This window comes from Pestalotiopsis fici, assembly GCF_000516985.1.
Source record: "Pestalotiopsis fici W106-1 unplaced genomic scaffold PFICI_Scf_3, whole genome shotgun sequence".
Classification (NCBI taxonomy): Eukaryota; Fungi; Ascomycota; class Sordariomycetes; order Amphisphaeriales; family Sporocadaceae; genus Pestalotiopsis; species Pestalotiopsis fici.
In genome coordinates this window covers 4838415-4854584 of record NW_006917093.1, presented here as the reverse complement: position 1 = coordinate 4854584, position 16170 = coordinate 4838415, and the positions used below count along the sequence as shown (strand labels likewise).

At 49.1% G+C, this 16170-nt stretch overlaps 5 protein-coding genes across 5 annotated transcripts; 3 read left to right on the top strand and 2 right to left on the bottom strand.

Moving 5' to 3' along the window:
• Window positions 1–1535: 1535 nt before the first annotated feature.
• PFICI_05604 (uncharacterized protein) lies at window positions 1536–2545 on the top strand (the record flags this gene model as incomplete). The annotated part of the gene is made up of 2 exons (XM_007834185.1): window positions 1536–1899; window positions 1962–2545. 2 exons carry the CDS (start codon window positions 1536–1538, stop codon window positions 2543–2545), a joined length of 948 nt encoding a protein of 315 aa, XP_007832376.1.
• Window positions 2546–5559: 3014 nt separating this feature from the next.
• Window positions 5560–6381, top strand: PFICI_05603 (uncharacterized protein; the record flags this gene model as incomplete). Its single annotated transcript, XM_007834184.1, has 1 exon — window positions 5560–6381. One exon carries the CDS (start codon window positions 5560–5562, stop codon window positions 6379–6381), a length of 822 nt encoding a protein of 273 aa, XP_007832375.1.
• Window positions 6382–7093: 712 nt separating this feature from the next.
• On the bottom strand, window positions 7094–8761 carry PFICI_05602 (uncharacterized protein; the record flags this gene model as incomplete). The annotated part of the gene is made up of 1 exon (XM_007834183.1): window positions 7094–8761. The coding sequence occupies one exon, from the start codon at window positions 8759–8761 to the stop codon at window positions 7094–7096; it is 1668 nt and encodes a 555-aa protein (XP_007832374.1).
• Window positions 8762–9798: 1037 nt separating this feature from the next.
• PFICI_05601 (uncharacterized protein) lies at window positions 9799–12815 on the top strand (the record flags this gene model as incomplete). Its single annotated transcript, XM_007834182.1, has 2 exons — window positions 9799–12366; window positions 12516–12815. The coding sequence occupies 2 exons, from the start codon at window positions 9799–9801 to the stop codon at window positions 12813–12815; spliced, it is 2868 nt and encodes a 955-aa protein (XP_007832373.1).
• A 1777-nt stretch (window positions 12816–14592) lies between these two features.
• On the bottom strand, window positions 14593–16130 carry PFICI_05600 (Kynureninase 1; the record flags this gene model as incomplete). The annotated part of the gene is made up of 3 exons (XM_007834181.1): window positions 14593–15519; window positions 15588–15949; window positions 16004–16130. The coding sequence occupies 3 exons, from the start codon at window positions 16128–16130 to the stop codon at window positions 14593–14595; spliced, it is 1416 nt and encodes a 471-aa protein (XP_007832372.1).
• Between the last annotated feature and the right edge of the window lie 40 nt (window positions 16131–16170).

Here is a 16170-nt window from a genome sequence, read left to right as displayed (position 1 = left end):
GGATATGAGAGCCTAGACAAGAATTGATCTTCCTACTATTGCTGAGCCAGCTATGCGGAGCTTAAAGGAAAAGAAGGAAATGGTGGCCTGGCCAAGTCAAGAGTCGCAGGGAAAGGTATTTTAATAAGTGGTATTGTAGATCATCTCGAGGCTGACGACCACTTTTGATGTGGGGGATGCGCCTTGGAACGTAGTCCCCGAATACCCCTCCATGCAGTAGAAGCAGTGGTGAATGTTCCCCGCATAATGGTTTGGGTACAGTAAAAAAAGACGATCAAGACGCTAACCTCACTCACTCTGGGTGCCCAAGCGTGCGATTACGTACATGCTTTTACCGACTGAGCTGGCCGTTATGCAAACTCTTGACTCGCCATGCGACGGTATGCGACCTAGATTCTGACCTAGATGGCCCAATTTGTACCCACCAGATCACCTGTCCAAGTCGATCTCTGCGAACCAGAGCGAATTCGGTTCAGTTGGTCTTTTTGCTGAACCAAGTCAGTAGTTGTCTTGTCTGTGCGCATTGGGATGCTTTCACTTGCGCGGAAAGATGAAAATGGACGGATGGAAGTCGGAGAGTAAGTTCCTTTCATTCAACTTGAGTAATATAATGCCCTCGGGTGTTTCTATCCAGGTAGGTAAGCTATAGTTTACATAATATCATGGCTTATTAGTCTTGTCACATTTTGTCTCCGCCCAGATCTTTTCACCAGTGCTGCAAATGATGTAACCATGAATTCAGACGATCCTCGGCTCTATCCGAGGCGAGATTGGTGATGCTGTTTTCTCCCCGTGCCAGACGGACGTGCCTTGACTGATGAACCCTACCATCCTGGCCCAAACACACCTTGTCTGCCAAGACAGGCGGTTTTGGAAGCCAAGCAAGCTAGTCCTCAGCCGCTGCGTTGTTCATTTAAGCTCATCCTGCCTTATTTTACCGCCGGCACAGTCGTTCCTCCCAGAGGGTATTTCCCATTGAGTTTTTTCCCTTTTTTTTGAGGGCCGAATAGGAGCACTCTTGACATATGGTCCTCTTCCGTTTGGACTTCAAGTTGAGCGGCAATGACCATCTCACTTCCCTGGGCCGTTCATATAACACAAACCACGCAATGCTAGACATGGCCTAGAAATGCCCTAAAAAAAGAATGGCAAGCGGCCATGTTTGTTTGTCCTGATACCTATGATCGCAAATTAGCTTTTTCTAAGCTTATTTCTTCGTCCCTGGTATCATGGACCGAAAGGGCGAATAGAAAGTCGTGCTTGAGCCCCATCGACCCATGGTATCCTGGCCTAGACCGTTTATATCGCGAAGGATTCGATGGCAGCCTACGGTATGGATACCTGCGATTCGGACTGACAGGCACTTCTTCTCCTTTATTTAATGAGTAGGTATGGACGGCTCTGCCGCCGAATCTCAGTGTTCATGAGTTGCACAGTCGTCCACGGTCTTGCGTAGGTCTCGAGCAGACACCATCCTCTTCCTCGAAAGCCAACAACCTACCTGCAAATAATCCATCCGCCTCCAACCATCAAACATGGCCAAGGTCCGTTCGATACTGCTGAGTGCCTGTGCCGCTGGCTTGGCAACCGCGGCCCAGGTGCCTACACTGCCTCTGAAGGCACCAGATAGAGCACAAATCACGGCCGCCCCAGTGCTCAACAAGGCCGTCGTCAACGCTGCCGTCGTCAATGCTGCCGCCGCCTCGGATGATGATTCAAATTACTATGGCTGTGAAAATGCAGGATATCTTGTGGAATATTGCTACGACGCCTATGACTACGACGCGTGTCTGTGCTGTGACGGCTCGTCGTATGATCCCACGTACCTGGACGACAGTGCAAAGAGCTGTGCCTCGTATATTGAGGAGTCTCTGCCGGCGTCGACCTATGAGTACACATGTATGTGCCCCTTGTGTTTAACAACATTCAACGAATGACAACTGCTAAAAATTCCTCTCTAGTTTACTCTTCGCTGGGCAGCTACTGTAAGAGTGTAGGCAGTGATGTTTGCTCCATCACTTCCGCCGCCACCTACACCTCCGTCGCCACTGCACCAGACGCTTGCTGGTCAGTGGTGGATATCGCTGACAACTGTGCCTACACCAACTCTGGCATCTACGAAGATTCGGATGAGGAGCAAGCCAGCTGCTTCTGCTACACCACCCATGGTCGCTCCACCACCTGGGCCCCTGATGTCTTTGACGGCGAGGCCAGCGAGTGCGCCGACTGGGCCGCGACTGCCGAGACGGAATACTACTCGGACTGGCTGGCCCTGGCCACGTTCTGTCAGAGCGTGGGCGATATCATGACCACGTCGACTTCGGGAACAAAGACGAGCTCCACCCCGCCGGCTGCTCAGACTGGCCACTCTGGAACGACCACATCCGCAACCGCCACATCCACATCCGCATCCGCCACTGCTGTGACCGTCACTGTTGCTCCGTCCGCCACCGGCACCAGCGCTGCCAACACCATGAGCGGAGGTGCGTCAATTGCATTTGGATTGGCAAGTGTTGTCGTGGCCTTGTTCGCCTACGCTCTCTGAAACAGCTAGGATGACACGGAAATACGAATTGTTATATCAGGTATTGAGGCTGGCAATCAAAGATAGAGATAATGCTTAGATATATAATACTTAAATACAGATTTTCAGCACCATATTTCGAAACACAAATTAAATAATTTGGAGCTATATTCTGTGACTTGGGGGTGGGTGCGTTTCATTCAGGTCTTGCTGCCATGTCAAGCCGTGAATGAGCGAAGAAAAGTTAATAAACCTGCCTTTGACTTGAAAAGATGGGATAGACTAGTAACATGGTCTTTAAGCAAATGCTTAGAGCTGAAATAAACTATTTCTGTTTGCCAACTCTAATGGTGGGAAGTGCTACATGCCCACATACATTGGGCCGGTCCAGAGATTCTGATTTCTTTATTGTGCTCTTCTTTACCGATGATGGAGAAAGAAGTTAGTATAATATGGAGAAATAATATTCAAATATCAGTTCTCGTCAAAAATAAGCAAACAATAATCAACCAATCTTTGGGCGTTAACGAGCCCACTCAAACAGCGCAAGAAAAAAAAAGAAAAAAGCCAATCGGATTTTTCTCTTTTTCCCATATAAAGTTAGGATCTTTCATCATTTATACAATCAAGATAATTATCGTACAACGCTTTGCTATACACCCAACACCCAAGCGCTCACATTAGAATGGTGATTGGAATGCTGGCTGGTCGTACTTATGGGCAAACCAACTAGACAATCCTGACACAAAAGAGTCAGTCGAAAAGAAAAGCCACTAACTATTAGCTTCAGCATAGCATTCAAAATAATGAAATGACTCGCGTGTTTGTTTTGCTACGGATTTGAACTGGGAGCAGCCACGAAAGACTCGGGTCGCACTGCAACCTCTTGGAGTCGACAGGTTAATTTGCGCTTTGCCGATATAGCCTCGGAAAGACTACGAATTGACTGCCTGATACGACCACAAGACAGTGGCTTGAATGGTGAGCACGCGGAAATAAATGCCTACAAAAAATGAGCGAACGTTTATCTATACGAGCCCAGCACCACTGGTGAGCTGGTAAGCATTCTTAGTTTTCGCACAGGTGCCGTCGTGTATGTCCTTGGCCTGCGCAGTTGGTGTACGTTCCGTATGATGCGAAGCGTTACACAAGTTCTCCATCTCGACTGAGGTCTGTGCTTGACCTGGAGCCACTGGCGATAATTCCTGCGACGTTGTGTGGTTACTGTCTGCAGCTGCCGAGTTTGTCTGGTTGAAGATAGAAGAGAATATGATTCCTCTGTCAAGCGCTGTGTGCTTTTTTTCTTCTTCAAAGGCTCGACTTTGCTTCGCTTTGTGCTATTAACGTCAGATTTTCTAAGACTTTTCACCCTATTGGTTCCAAGATGACCACAGCCCAGTCACATGAGGTGGCGGAGTACTATCAACTCTGCCTCGAGTAGATATCGGAGGTGGGCTGACATAATATAAAGCTTCGATATACATTGAGAACACTTTTCCTTCTTTTCTTCTCCTTTTTTTTTTTGCTCTGATGAAGATCCTACAAGTTTCATTAGTGATTTTTCGACGCCCAAGCACCCTAGCGTGACCTGATCCTAACTGATACCTTTGTCTTCTGGATATACGACTTCTACATGTTTTGTGACAGTTCACGTATTGCTAAGGATAGTATCCCGACATGAATACTATATTGACCCGGGTCTTTTTGAACGTGTCTCCTATAAAGATCCTGGTCCTAGTGTGAAGCTCATTCAACAATCCTCACCATAAGTGAGAAGCAAAAAAAAAAAAAAAAAAAAAAAAACAGAGTAGATATTTCTCGCCCACATCTTGGATTCTACGGTCTGAGTTAGAAATTTATCGGGCCAATCCTTATTTTTCTCAGTCGCGGTGTTAGTAGTAGCACTCGCGTAATGGATTGTGGAATGAATTGCCACTAGTTGTACTGCGCAATGCCCATTATCATCTGCACTTCGGCTCATGGCTCAGAGGCTGGGAGGAGTGAAAGCTATCGCACCGTGTTCAGATGTAAAAGGAGCCTTACATGAATCATTCAAGTGAACCGATCATGGGACCATGGATATTCCCTCGTTGGCGACATGATTCAGACTGCTCCAAGACTGTCGAAAGCGTTGTCACAAGAAAGCATCAAACGCGATTGCGGCAAGGCAATAGATAGTTTCAGAAATCAAGAAGTCGGAGTTCCTGGATACTTTCACATTATGGGAATTATTACAATCTTGTTGATGTTATAATAGACGTCGTAGAGCTCAATCATAGTATATCACGTAAACATTGTTAATTGGCTGTCATAGTTGCCGACTAATAGACAATCCTCTAGTATGGCCAATGATAATAAACACCAAAAGCCCATTGTATCTATTACGCGAGGACACTCAACTCTGAAAACTCCGAGTTATCTGGCCGATATCCGCAGCAATGCAATGACATGCCAATTCATTGGGTAGAAACACATGCAACATGTACGACACAGTGCCATTGGCGATACTTTAGCTTAAGTTTGCACTGTATCTCTGCCTAGCTGCGTGGCTGGCTTGCTTGCTTATGGGTTCACGGCAGATGACAAGACCTCTAAGATCCTGAAGGAATATCGGTCTTCGTCATCTTTGAGCAACGTCAGACAGTGGGTCAGCTCCGACATTCAAAAAAGACAATCTTTCCGAGCTTTCTAATTGATAAAATTTTCATGAAATCAATAATCTTTTTCACCAAACAATATACCGACTGCTCTGAGCAGCTCGTATATGATTGCTACGTAGCCTGGATCAAGCGGGTTCCTTGCTACAGGACGTGGCTTCCTGGCGTGACATTTCATCATGACTTCCATCCGATCTATCAAGAATGAAGACATTCAGGCTATTCCGATAGCTATTGTGGTAATTTGGACACCTCTCGTTCTCTTTCATGAGAACAGCGTCATATTTGGAAATCTCGCTAAACCCATTCCTAGGATGTCGACCTCCTCCAAGAACCACCGTTGTCAGTATATTTTCCCCGTCGCTGAGAGCTTACGGCATGGGTCATCAACAATTTCTAATACGTTGTGTTTTTTTGTGCGTTAGACAAGAAGATGCCGGAGATCCCGGCACCCTTCGCGTGGTGAGGTACCAAGAGGCCCTCTCGCACGTCCTGGGCCCGGAATCGCGCTACAGCCTGCTCCTGACGTCGCACACGACGTCGCGGAACCCCTTCTTCAGCAGCGCCTGCGTGCACCTGGCCGCGCACGACGAGCTGTACCTGACGTCGTCGCTGCTCAAGCCCGGGTCCGCCGCCAAGCTGCCCCAGGTGCTCATCTCGCGCGTCGCCCTGGCCCGCGCCCCCGCCACCGTGGATGACCCGTCCCCCGACGTCACGGCCGCCGTCTGGCAAAAGATGCGCGCCCCGCCGTCCATGCCCAACCCGGCGGGCGCCTGCGCCTACGAGGACGGCGTCGTCTACTGTGCCAAGACGTCTCCGGGCGGCGAGACTGGTGGCCTGGTCTACATGCCGCGTTCAAAGCGCCCACCCCAGGTCGTGTCGCGGTATGGGGGCCGTCCGTTTAGTTCGCTGCAGCGTGTGGCAAAGTCCCCCACCGACAACAGTCTCTGGTTCACCACTGCCGACGCGGATTCCGGTTTCGAAATGAGCGGCGCCTTGAACGGTGGGTCAACAGCAGCGCAGCAGCGGACAAGCCCAAGCTTGGTGTATAGGCACGATAACCGAGATGGATCGACGCGGGTGGTGGCAGATGGGTTCGGGAAACCGGGTGCCATTGCCTTTTCGCGGGACGGAACAACGGCGTACATATCAGATGTCAAGACGGCCAAGGAAGGTGAGGATGGATGTACAAACAGGTGAGTTCTCCCCCTCTTGCCGGATGGGAAATCTCAATGGTTTTCTCTTGACCTTGCTACCGCTATATACTAATACCTGACGAGCAGCGCGCCCGCAATCTGTGCATTCGACGTCATTGTACGGCATGGCCAACCTTTTCTTGGCAACAAACGCGTTTTCGCTGTACCTTTTGACGGTGTGGCAGCCGACATACAGTGCGATGTTGATGGAAACGTGTTTGTTGCCTGCGGTGACGGCGTTGAAATATGGAGTCCTGGCGGCATACCACTGGGCCTCATTGAGATATCTGGAGGTTGTTCATGCCTGTGCTTTGGCAACAGGGGGGAATTGTTTATTGGTGCCGGTCAAAGGCTTTGGAGGGTGCGATTCTAATCAGTAATCCGTGATCAGCGATTGTGATAGATTTTCATGTGATAGATTTCAAGTCGTTATTTGCGTTCAAGCATAGTTTGCTCTAGTTATGAAGATAAATACATGCATCAACACATTTGCAAGTCATCACTCTTTCTATGTTATAGGCATGTGCAGTTTTACGTTACATTTGACAAATCGCAAGTACGCTCGCTAGATGACCTTGGGATGGACAATGTGAGTCCAAGTGCCCGCTAGGCTTTGGCTTCGGATTCAGCCAAGCCAGAAACTCCTTTCATGAATTTCCTCATCTCCAGACTCGTCCGGAAGGAGTTGATAATGCTCCGATGGTTGAGTATTGGTCTTAAGAATCGGGATCAATAAGATCGGGAATTTCGTCATCATCTTCGTCCTCTTCGTCCTCTTCATCTCCCTCCTCCTCTTCATCGTCAAAACCGACGGGCGCTCCAAAGCCAAACATGGCTCCCCCAGCACCAGCAAAGAGCATTTGAGAGACCAAATCCATGTCTTCTTCATCATCGAAGCCGCCGAGAAAGTCCTCATCGCCGTAAAAGTCAAGATAGTCTTCAGCATAAGGGCCGTCAAAGTACACTTCATCGTCATCGTCAAAATCATCTTCGTCGCAGGATGCCTCCGGGTCATTTATGTACTCTTCGTAGTGTTCGCGGACAACTTCCTTTGATAATGGCACATTATCTGGATAATGTTTGGGGCCAAGACAATAGGCGTTGATGGATGCGCGCTGCTTATGGTGGGGATAGTCCTCCTCGGTGGCCAGATCCCAGAACTCATCGGGGACTCCATCTGCATCGCCCTCGGACTTTCCAATAATGTCGCCGCAGATGCAGACGTCTGACAATTCCAGCTTGTTCCGCAAGTCCGGCAGGAGCTTCCACCATGAGGTTTCGCCCAGACCCAAATCACGCATACACAGCTTCTTCAGCGTATCCTTGTGCAGCTCTAGGAACTTGATCAAGTCGTGTCGATTGGTTTTGATACCGCCGAGGGACACTACGCGGAGCGCAGGCCATGTGTGGCCAGGTGCAATAATGTCCCCAAGAGAAGCCGGCCATTCGTCTGAAGTCCATTCCACCGGATACAGGGTTATCATTAATACTTCTAGTTGCTGCAGTGGCTTGATGATTTGCTTGAGAATGCCGCTCCTCAAAGCCTTGCGACAGCGTGTAATACCCCGGCTGTCTTGTCCAGGGTCGGTATCCAGGAAAAGCTCAAGCCTCTTCAAGTACTTGAAGGTATGTGAGAGGCCATCAGGAATCTCAAGAAAGTCTTTGAAATATGACCAATCCAGAACACCCGCCCTGAAGCCCTCGAGCTGAGTCTTGGTGGCCACGAGACCGGCAATCAGACCATTTAGATGCCTTTTGCCCTCGGGCAGGAGCGAGTTGCCCGACGAAAGCGGTATGCTTTCGAATGGTGACTTGCGAGACTTGCAAAGTTCGAGTGGTCTTGTTGCGTCCCACGTTCTTGACTTTGTGTTATCGTCATAAAAGGCTCCTGTCGACGACACGGAGGCCTGTCGTAGGCTTGAGAACTTGGGAATGACCTCCTTGAGACATTCCACATCGTATGCATGATCAATAATCTCCTGTTGTTGCTTCATTGTAAGCTCGTAGGTCTGGTAGTCGCTGCGCAGCTTTGGGAGATCAGCGCTATCAAGCTTGGGGGTAGGTTTGAAGAAACCATTCCAGCTTCTCGCCGCGGCTTGTTCACGGGTGTGCCCACGGACGTAGGCGGGAAATGTGATCTTTTCGATATCCAGAACCTCCGCGAAGTAGGTCAATGAGCGGACGTGCTTGGAGATGATGGGATGGTCCGCGATTGCCCTGAGGCGGGCGAACTCGGCCTGAAGCATGTAGAATGAGACTTCGGGCAGCATGTAGGCGGCGCCAACATCGGCAAAGACCTTGCAAACGAGACGAAAGGCCAGGACATCTTCGATTTTCAGACATGCACAAATGTCGTGCAGTAGTTCTGGAGAGACCTTATCCATCTTGGCTGGCTGGTGGGTTGTAGATGGGTGAGACGTAGCAATTTGTGAGAGCTGATTCAAGCAACAAAAGCTAGACAGACGGACGACGCCCAGACAAATGTCGATTTCGATAGCTCACAATGTGTCGCCCAACGCGTACGTTTCTCAAGCATCGGTTTCCTCTTTGTAAATGTGAGGAATATTTCCTTGCAACGCGTAGAACAGACGCGTCGTTGCTATGCAACAGATGCGTTCTGGCTGAAGTTCTCCCGGTTGCAGCACGAGATATCTTGCAGTGTCATTTACTGCTTGATTGAGCTTCAGATTAACGCAACGACCCTGTGAAGATGAAGAAGATAGGCACCTGCTAGCGCGGAAGGCACCGCAATTGCCGTGATAGCACAGCACAGGCCACAATGACCCACTCGGGGTATCCTAAAGTGGCGTAGCGCGTCCACGTTGTCTCTCAGGCGCATAGTAGTACCTGGTACCTACCTCGGTGTAGATCAGGCCTACATGTTCCTCATGTCCTTTGCACTGTTATTGCCAAAGTCATTCATGATTTGAACATGCTCAAAATCTCGATTAATCATTTCTGGCCATTGATAGTTATTGAACCAGGTACCTTGGTAATGCTGAAATGAAACAAATTGTCAGGTCATGTCAGAGGCGTCCAGTTTACCTATACTCGTCGTGAAAGTCTTCATGCTTGGAAAATGATTGCCGTTAAATCACAGATTTGCTACCTGGTATATTTGTCATATTTATTAGTATGTCATAAATTAGCATAGTATATTTGTATAAGGTGAAGTTTATATCTCTAGATGACTACACGATCACACGTGTTATTATTATTATCCAAATATTTGTCTTGTTTCTGTTGCCATTAGGAAAACCTGTAGAAATGAGTAGCATTCCGACTCATTGATTTCTAGTCTAAGATTTCTCTCTCTATATAAGATGCTCTTTCTCTCTTACATTCGTTTCAATGCACTATTGTATGACACTTGCCTTTCCATCATCCTCACTGGCTGGTGCAAAACGCACAAGACACCATAATGGCGGAAGTCATCACCCTCGTTGGCCAGATCTCTAGCCTCGTCAGTCTGTCTCACGACTTGGTCGGTCTATGTTGTGAATTCTTTTCAACAGTCAAAAATGCCCCAAAGGAGCTCGAGGATGTACGTCGCGAACTGACAGCGTTTGAGCAAAGCATCATTGGGCTAAAAGGTTTCATCAATGCGCATCCTGAAGAGATCACCAACCTCAGGCAGCTCAGTCTGCCGAATGGCACTCTGGACTCAGCTACCGAGGTCATCAAGGAGTTGATGGACTTGCTCGAGGCTGGCAAGTTTACACCAAGCACTGGGCCCAAACGGGCCAAGCTTATGCACACCACTTTGGAGAGGATCCAACAAGGGCTAAGAAGGACCAACATCAAGGAACCTCTGGAGAAGCTTCGCCGCTTCCGTGAATCGATCCAGTTCACCCTGAACGCTGCGCTTGCAAGACCAATTCTGGAGACGAGACAAGATGTTGTAGTCATCAAGGAGAGTGTTCAAACCCTCAAGGATGACCAGACTCAGTTTCAGGATGATGCACGCAAGCTGAAAGTGTTGAAATGGTTCAATGTCGACATGTCGGGGAACAGGAGCATCCACAAGGACAGGTTGTCTCAACAACAACAGAGCACCTGCCAGTGGTTCACCCGCAATCCTGCTTGGAACAAGTGGCTACAAGAGCGCGAGTTCATCTGGGTCACTGGCCTACCTGGCACTGGTAAGACAGTGCTGGCATCTTACCTCATTGAGCGTGCAAGTCATGAATTCAATTCCAAGGGCATTGCCTACTACTACTGCCACCATTCTAGGAATAGGGATGAGTCTTTGACTCTTCTTCAGCACATTGTAAAGCAGCTTATCAGTCAAATCGACTATGTACCAAGCAGAATCTATGACAATCATAAGCGTGCTGACAAACTGGACACGGACGATCTCCTTCTTTGTTTGGAAGAACTCTCCAGCAAGTTCAAGTCTGGTGTCCGCGTAATTGTTGACGCGGTAGATGAGAGCAAGCCGCGCGACAAGCTCATGAGCATCTTGTTCACCATTGGTACCGATCTACGCTTCCGCCGAGTCTCACTCTTAGTTACAAGTCGTCCTGAGCCCGACATCTTGGAGGGGATGAGCCCACACTTGTCATCACTTGTCGAGATCTCCATGTCTGACCCGGGAGTAACGGCTGATATACGGAGCCTCGTTCAGTCGGAATTGGCCAAACTGCCCTGGGAAGAGTATTTCAAACGTGAAATCGAACAATGTCTTGTTGGCGGAGCCAAGGGAATGTTCCGCTGGGTTGCTTGCCAAATTGATCACATCAAGCGCTTGAGTTGCAAAGGCATGAATGGCGAGCAAGCAATTCGGCGAGCCCTGAACAATCTTCCAGAGGACGTCTTCGCGACATATGAGAGAATTCTCTTGGAGATACCCAATGAAGACAGTGAGTTTGCACGTACTGCTCTGGCGCTCATGTGTAGTCAACATGGTGAAATGCCTACAGCCGAGGTACTCGTCGAAGCCTGTCTTTATCGTGTCATGGGGGAGGATATCAACAAGTACGACGTCAGACTGCTCGTTGATATATGCGGCTGTCTGCTTCGCATAAGTAGATTCAATCGTCCGCCGCTTGCGGTCTTCAAAGACGCAACAATTGGACCCTTCCACAAGGTGAGCCTTGCTCACTATACTGTGAAAGAGTATCTAGTTCACCCGGACACGGCAACGCGCCCAGCCAAGTTCTTTGCTCTGACACCACAGGTCCTAGAGACAATTGATATTGTTGTGGCTTTCAAGGGTCTGCAGCGTTTCGGCACAAGGCACTGTGTCACAAATGGGGGCAAGACAAGGGTGACTCGCTACGAAGAGGATTGCCTGAAAAAGACAGAGGATGCCTTGAACCATCGGCGCCCGGACTTTGACAAGAATGATGAACTGTACCAAGCGCTCATTCAATCTCTAAAGTACAGCTCCTCACATGCGAAACATCTCCGCCTTCAACGCGGCATCGCCACGGACATGAGCACCAGGTTTAGTACTTGGGACAAGCTCATCAACCAGCTGGAAACACCTCCCAAAGGTGACCAAGCCGAGCAAGTTACCTTGCTCTTGAGTTTGATCACTCTACGCTGGTATAATATGGCCGTGAAGTACCTGAAAAGCCACCCAGACTTCATCAAACTTCACCCAAACGTCAGGGCCAAGATCTGGAGTACCAAATTCAAGTTACGGGCGACAAGGTCTGGGCCAAGCCAGCCCGAGAGCCTCTTATTGCTTTGTGTTCGTCAGCGACGTCTGAACTTCCTCTCATTATTCATTCAGCATGATGCCTCGTTTGAAAAGGAATCTGAAGTCCTATATGCAGCCATGTACAGCCCCGACGATGAGGACAACGATTCTGACACAACGTTGGCTTTTCTGCGAACAATGACTGACCTCGGCCGCGGTGCGAAAGCTGATCCTGTGCCTTTCAGACAAGCTAATGATCATCGTGGGTCGAATGAAGATCCGAACACAAGGGAACGGCGATTTGCATTCACACCGCTCCAGGCTGCTGTCGCCTTTCAGGAGGTAAGTAATCGCTACTCTTTCTTCACCTATTGATTCGGGGTACAATTTTGACACACAGTCTTGTCTGTTGCAACATATGTACCATTCAAGTCTTGATTTGGCTCCTTTCCATCCGAAGGAAGCAATTGCTGACATTTAGCGTGGTATAGTTGGATTGGGTGGAAGTGCTGCTTGAAACCTCGGCGGACCCTAATCTCACAGGAGTCACTGGGGGACAAGTTCCTCATGGCTATGGACGACTCAATCTCAACGGCATCTCTTTAGAGCTCCTCAAAGAAATGGGCGAGCAAACTCCATTGCAAATCAACAGGAGTATAAATGCAACCGACAGTGCTGCGCACAGCAGGAACGCCGAAATTGAGCGCCTACTTTTACGCTATGGCGCCCGTGATCCCACAGAAGCAGATGACGACGACACAATCATGATCTCGAGCGATGACGGTGAGTAGTCGCGGTTGCGGCAGCTACATCACGACATTGAGATCAAGCTCGGGAGTTTGCCCTTTTGATTTTGTTCTTGGGTATGGAAGGCATGGTACGGGGCAGAAAAGAAGTTCAAGTTGACGAGGGGTTTTGCTTGGAAAGGAAATTTGGGAATTTGTACTTTTTGCATTCGTAGTATGACCATGGTTTCATACAATATTCGAGCCGTCATTCTTTCAATTCATGGGCGAGTCCAGTTTAGGTATGCTAGGAGAGAAGGAATATCGTCAAGTGAAATGACCTTGTGGTTGTTATTACGGCGATTCATGACAACGATGAATGTGAAACGTTTTCCATGAACGTCTCGATGTAATTTTACACATTGCACGTGGAAGGACATGTGTATATGTCTACCACTTATGCTCCATGTTTGATCATCCGCGAGGCTGAAGCGAGACACGGACACAGTGACAAAAACATATCCCACTGTTTTCTAGCCAGCAGAAAACCATGTGTACTCTCAATGAAAGCAATGGAAAGGCGTATCAAATTACCCTATCTTTCCTAAACCATTTCATGCAGCCTTCCTTGTCAGGAAAATAACGATTCCTAGAACGCCAAAGCACCAGGCCTCAAAAGGCAGTTTCGCATTAAATCATTTCGTCCCCCTCTGGTATTGTCGTCTTCGTTCCTCATGCTTCTCATTTGTATTACCAACCCCTCCCTCTCCCTGCCCCCTAATTGCAATGGGGCTACAAGCGGCAGGCCAAAAGGTTTGTTTTTCTTTCACAGGCAGAACCACTAGTGCGACTTGAAGCAGTTGAACTTGCCAAAGCTGAACCGCCACGGGCCTCGGTGAACACCGTTTCTACCGGCCGTGATGTTGGTGCCAAAGTGGCGACCGCCGACACCCTTGGAGTAGAAGAAAGGCATGATGATTTGATTATGCTGTATCAATTAGCAAAATGTCAAGTCTTTTTCGGGATCCGATTTGCGCTTTTGCTTTAAATCTCGCGCCCCCTTCGGACCTTATGACGATGGTGGGGCGGCGGCCCTGGGGAAGGGAGGGTGGGTTGGGCTGGAGCTTACTGGCTTGTGGTTCCTCTGGGATCGCGTCTCTGTTCAAGAATCTGCAATCTACAAACTGCAGTTGCTGGTTTGGTACGTGTATGTGTATCGATTATGGAGATGTTCAGAGGAGATTTTTAATCGCAGGTGAAAGGAAGAAAAGCAGGCGGGAGGTTGCAGTTGATTTTGTTTTCGAGTTCCCGTCGAAACAGGAGGCCTTAAAATCTTGGTCCAGCTCTTGGAGCTTTCAACAACACGGCAAGCGACACCAATGACGTGCGCCCAGCACCACCAAGAAGCTCGCGCCCCATCCAAACCAGGAATGATGTTTTTTTTAAGGTGTCACGTATCCCCATTAGCCTCGACTCGCATAAACACTATAGCGGCATTGCCTCTACCTGCTAAGCCACAGTTGCATCTTCATTTACCCTGTCATTTTTGCCGAGCCTGTTTTCCAAACACATTGGCCACATATTTCTGCTATCAAGTTTTCAGGTGTATGCTTTTGGTATAGTTGCCAGATCTTTGAATTGGCCATGCGTTTGTATTGTGCTTGGACGGTTCCGACTAATTATATACACATCGAAAAAGTCGGGGTCTGCGCAATTCAATGGTATGGTATTTTGATATTCTTCTTTCCAATCTACCATGAACATGTTATCTTCTATTCGTATGTAATGAGACTCCAAACCATGCTAGCCAAAATGCCACACTCTTGTGAACCTGTGAATGCCCTTACGCAGTTTTATGCTTTTCAGCAGCCAGCAACGCGGGCTCAAAGGCTTCGATAAAATCAACGCAGTCCTTGAACGTATTGTACAGCGGCGTGGGAGCTACGCGAACGACGTTGGGCTGGCGTTCATCCACAATCACACCTCGGTCCGTCAGCTCCTTCATCACTGTATGAAGCATGCCGTCCAGCAAAAGTAGACTCAGCTGAGCGCCGCGCCGTTCGGGGTCCGTCGGCGTGATGATGCGGAACAACTTCTTCACATTGTCCGGCATGGAACCCAGACAGTGCTCCAAAAAGGCTGTGAGCCTCTTGGATTTCTCCCGCAACACCGAGACTCCACCCGCCAGCTCAAAGACCTCCAACGAAGCGCCCAGACTGGTGATGTCAAGTATGCTTGGGTTACTCAGCTGGAAACCTGCTGCTCCCTTTACTGGATGGAATTTTGTATCCATGACGAAGCGGGTGCCCTTGTCGTTGCCCCACCAGCCCGACAGCCGCTTTCCGTATCCTCGTTCTGGGTTCGGGTCCGTGATCTGAGTCGTGACGAGACTATTTCTAGAGTTGATAAACATGCCACCGATGCAACCAGGGCCACCGTTCAGATACTTGTAAGTACACCAGGCGGCTGCATCCACGTCCCACTCCTTGAGGTGCAGCGGCACGTTGCCAACGGCATGAGCCAGATCCCAAATGATGAATATGCCATGTTTGTGTGCAAAGTCTGTAATCGTGGGAATATCCATCAATTGGCCAGTGTAGTATTGGATACCTGGCAGCAGAATGAGAGCCGTGTCCTTGGCGTGTGCTGCGATCAAATCCTGAATAGCAGATGTGCTAAACACATTGTCCTCGGACGATGGCGCCTCTACCGTGACCATTGAGGTCTCGGGAGACAAGCCGTGATGATATATTTGGCTGAGCACAGCAAACTATACGTGCAGTGTCAGTGAATTCGATGTCCAAATGCGGAGAAGTAAAGGCGTCTTCTACCACGTACGTGATCACTGGGGAAAGCCTTGCTCTCTAGCAATATCTTGTGCTTGCCGTTTGGGTCTGGGTGGTAAAAGGCCGTCATCAAGAGATGCAAGTTCGCCGTCAAGGTCTGCATGACGGCCACCTCGGACTCATCGGCGCCGACAATGGGCGCAATCTTCTGGGCGACGTGAGCATCCGCGTCAAGCCATGTCGGTAGCGGCGAGTCGTCCAGAGGCTTGAAGTGGCCCTGCACACCCTGAGTGCCCCATGTGTCGAGGTATTGCTGCACCCGCGTTCTCGTCCGCTTCGGCTGGAGACCTAATGAGTTTCCGCACAGGTAGGTGCACGATGCGGCAGATTCTGCTGTTTCTTGCACACTGGCATCTGGCGGAACCGGTCAATCTCTCTTCTGCGCAGCTGAATAACGGTGGCACGAACCTTTTTGAATAGTTGTGCGTTTGATATCACCCAAGGATGGTATCACGAATTCGTCTCTGAGATGCTTCAAGCTGTCATCTTTATCGAGTGCCTCGGCTTGCGCGTGGAGGTTCAGTGGAGACGCCATCTCGGTTTTTTTTTTCTCTTCTTCTCTCTGAATGACGCCT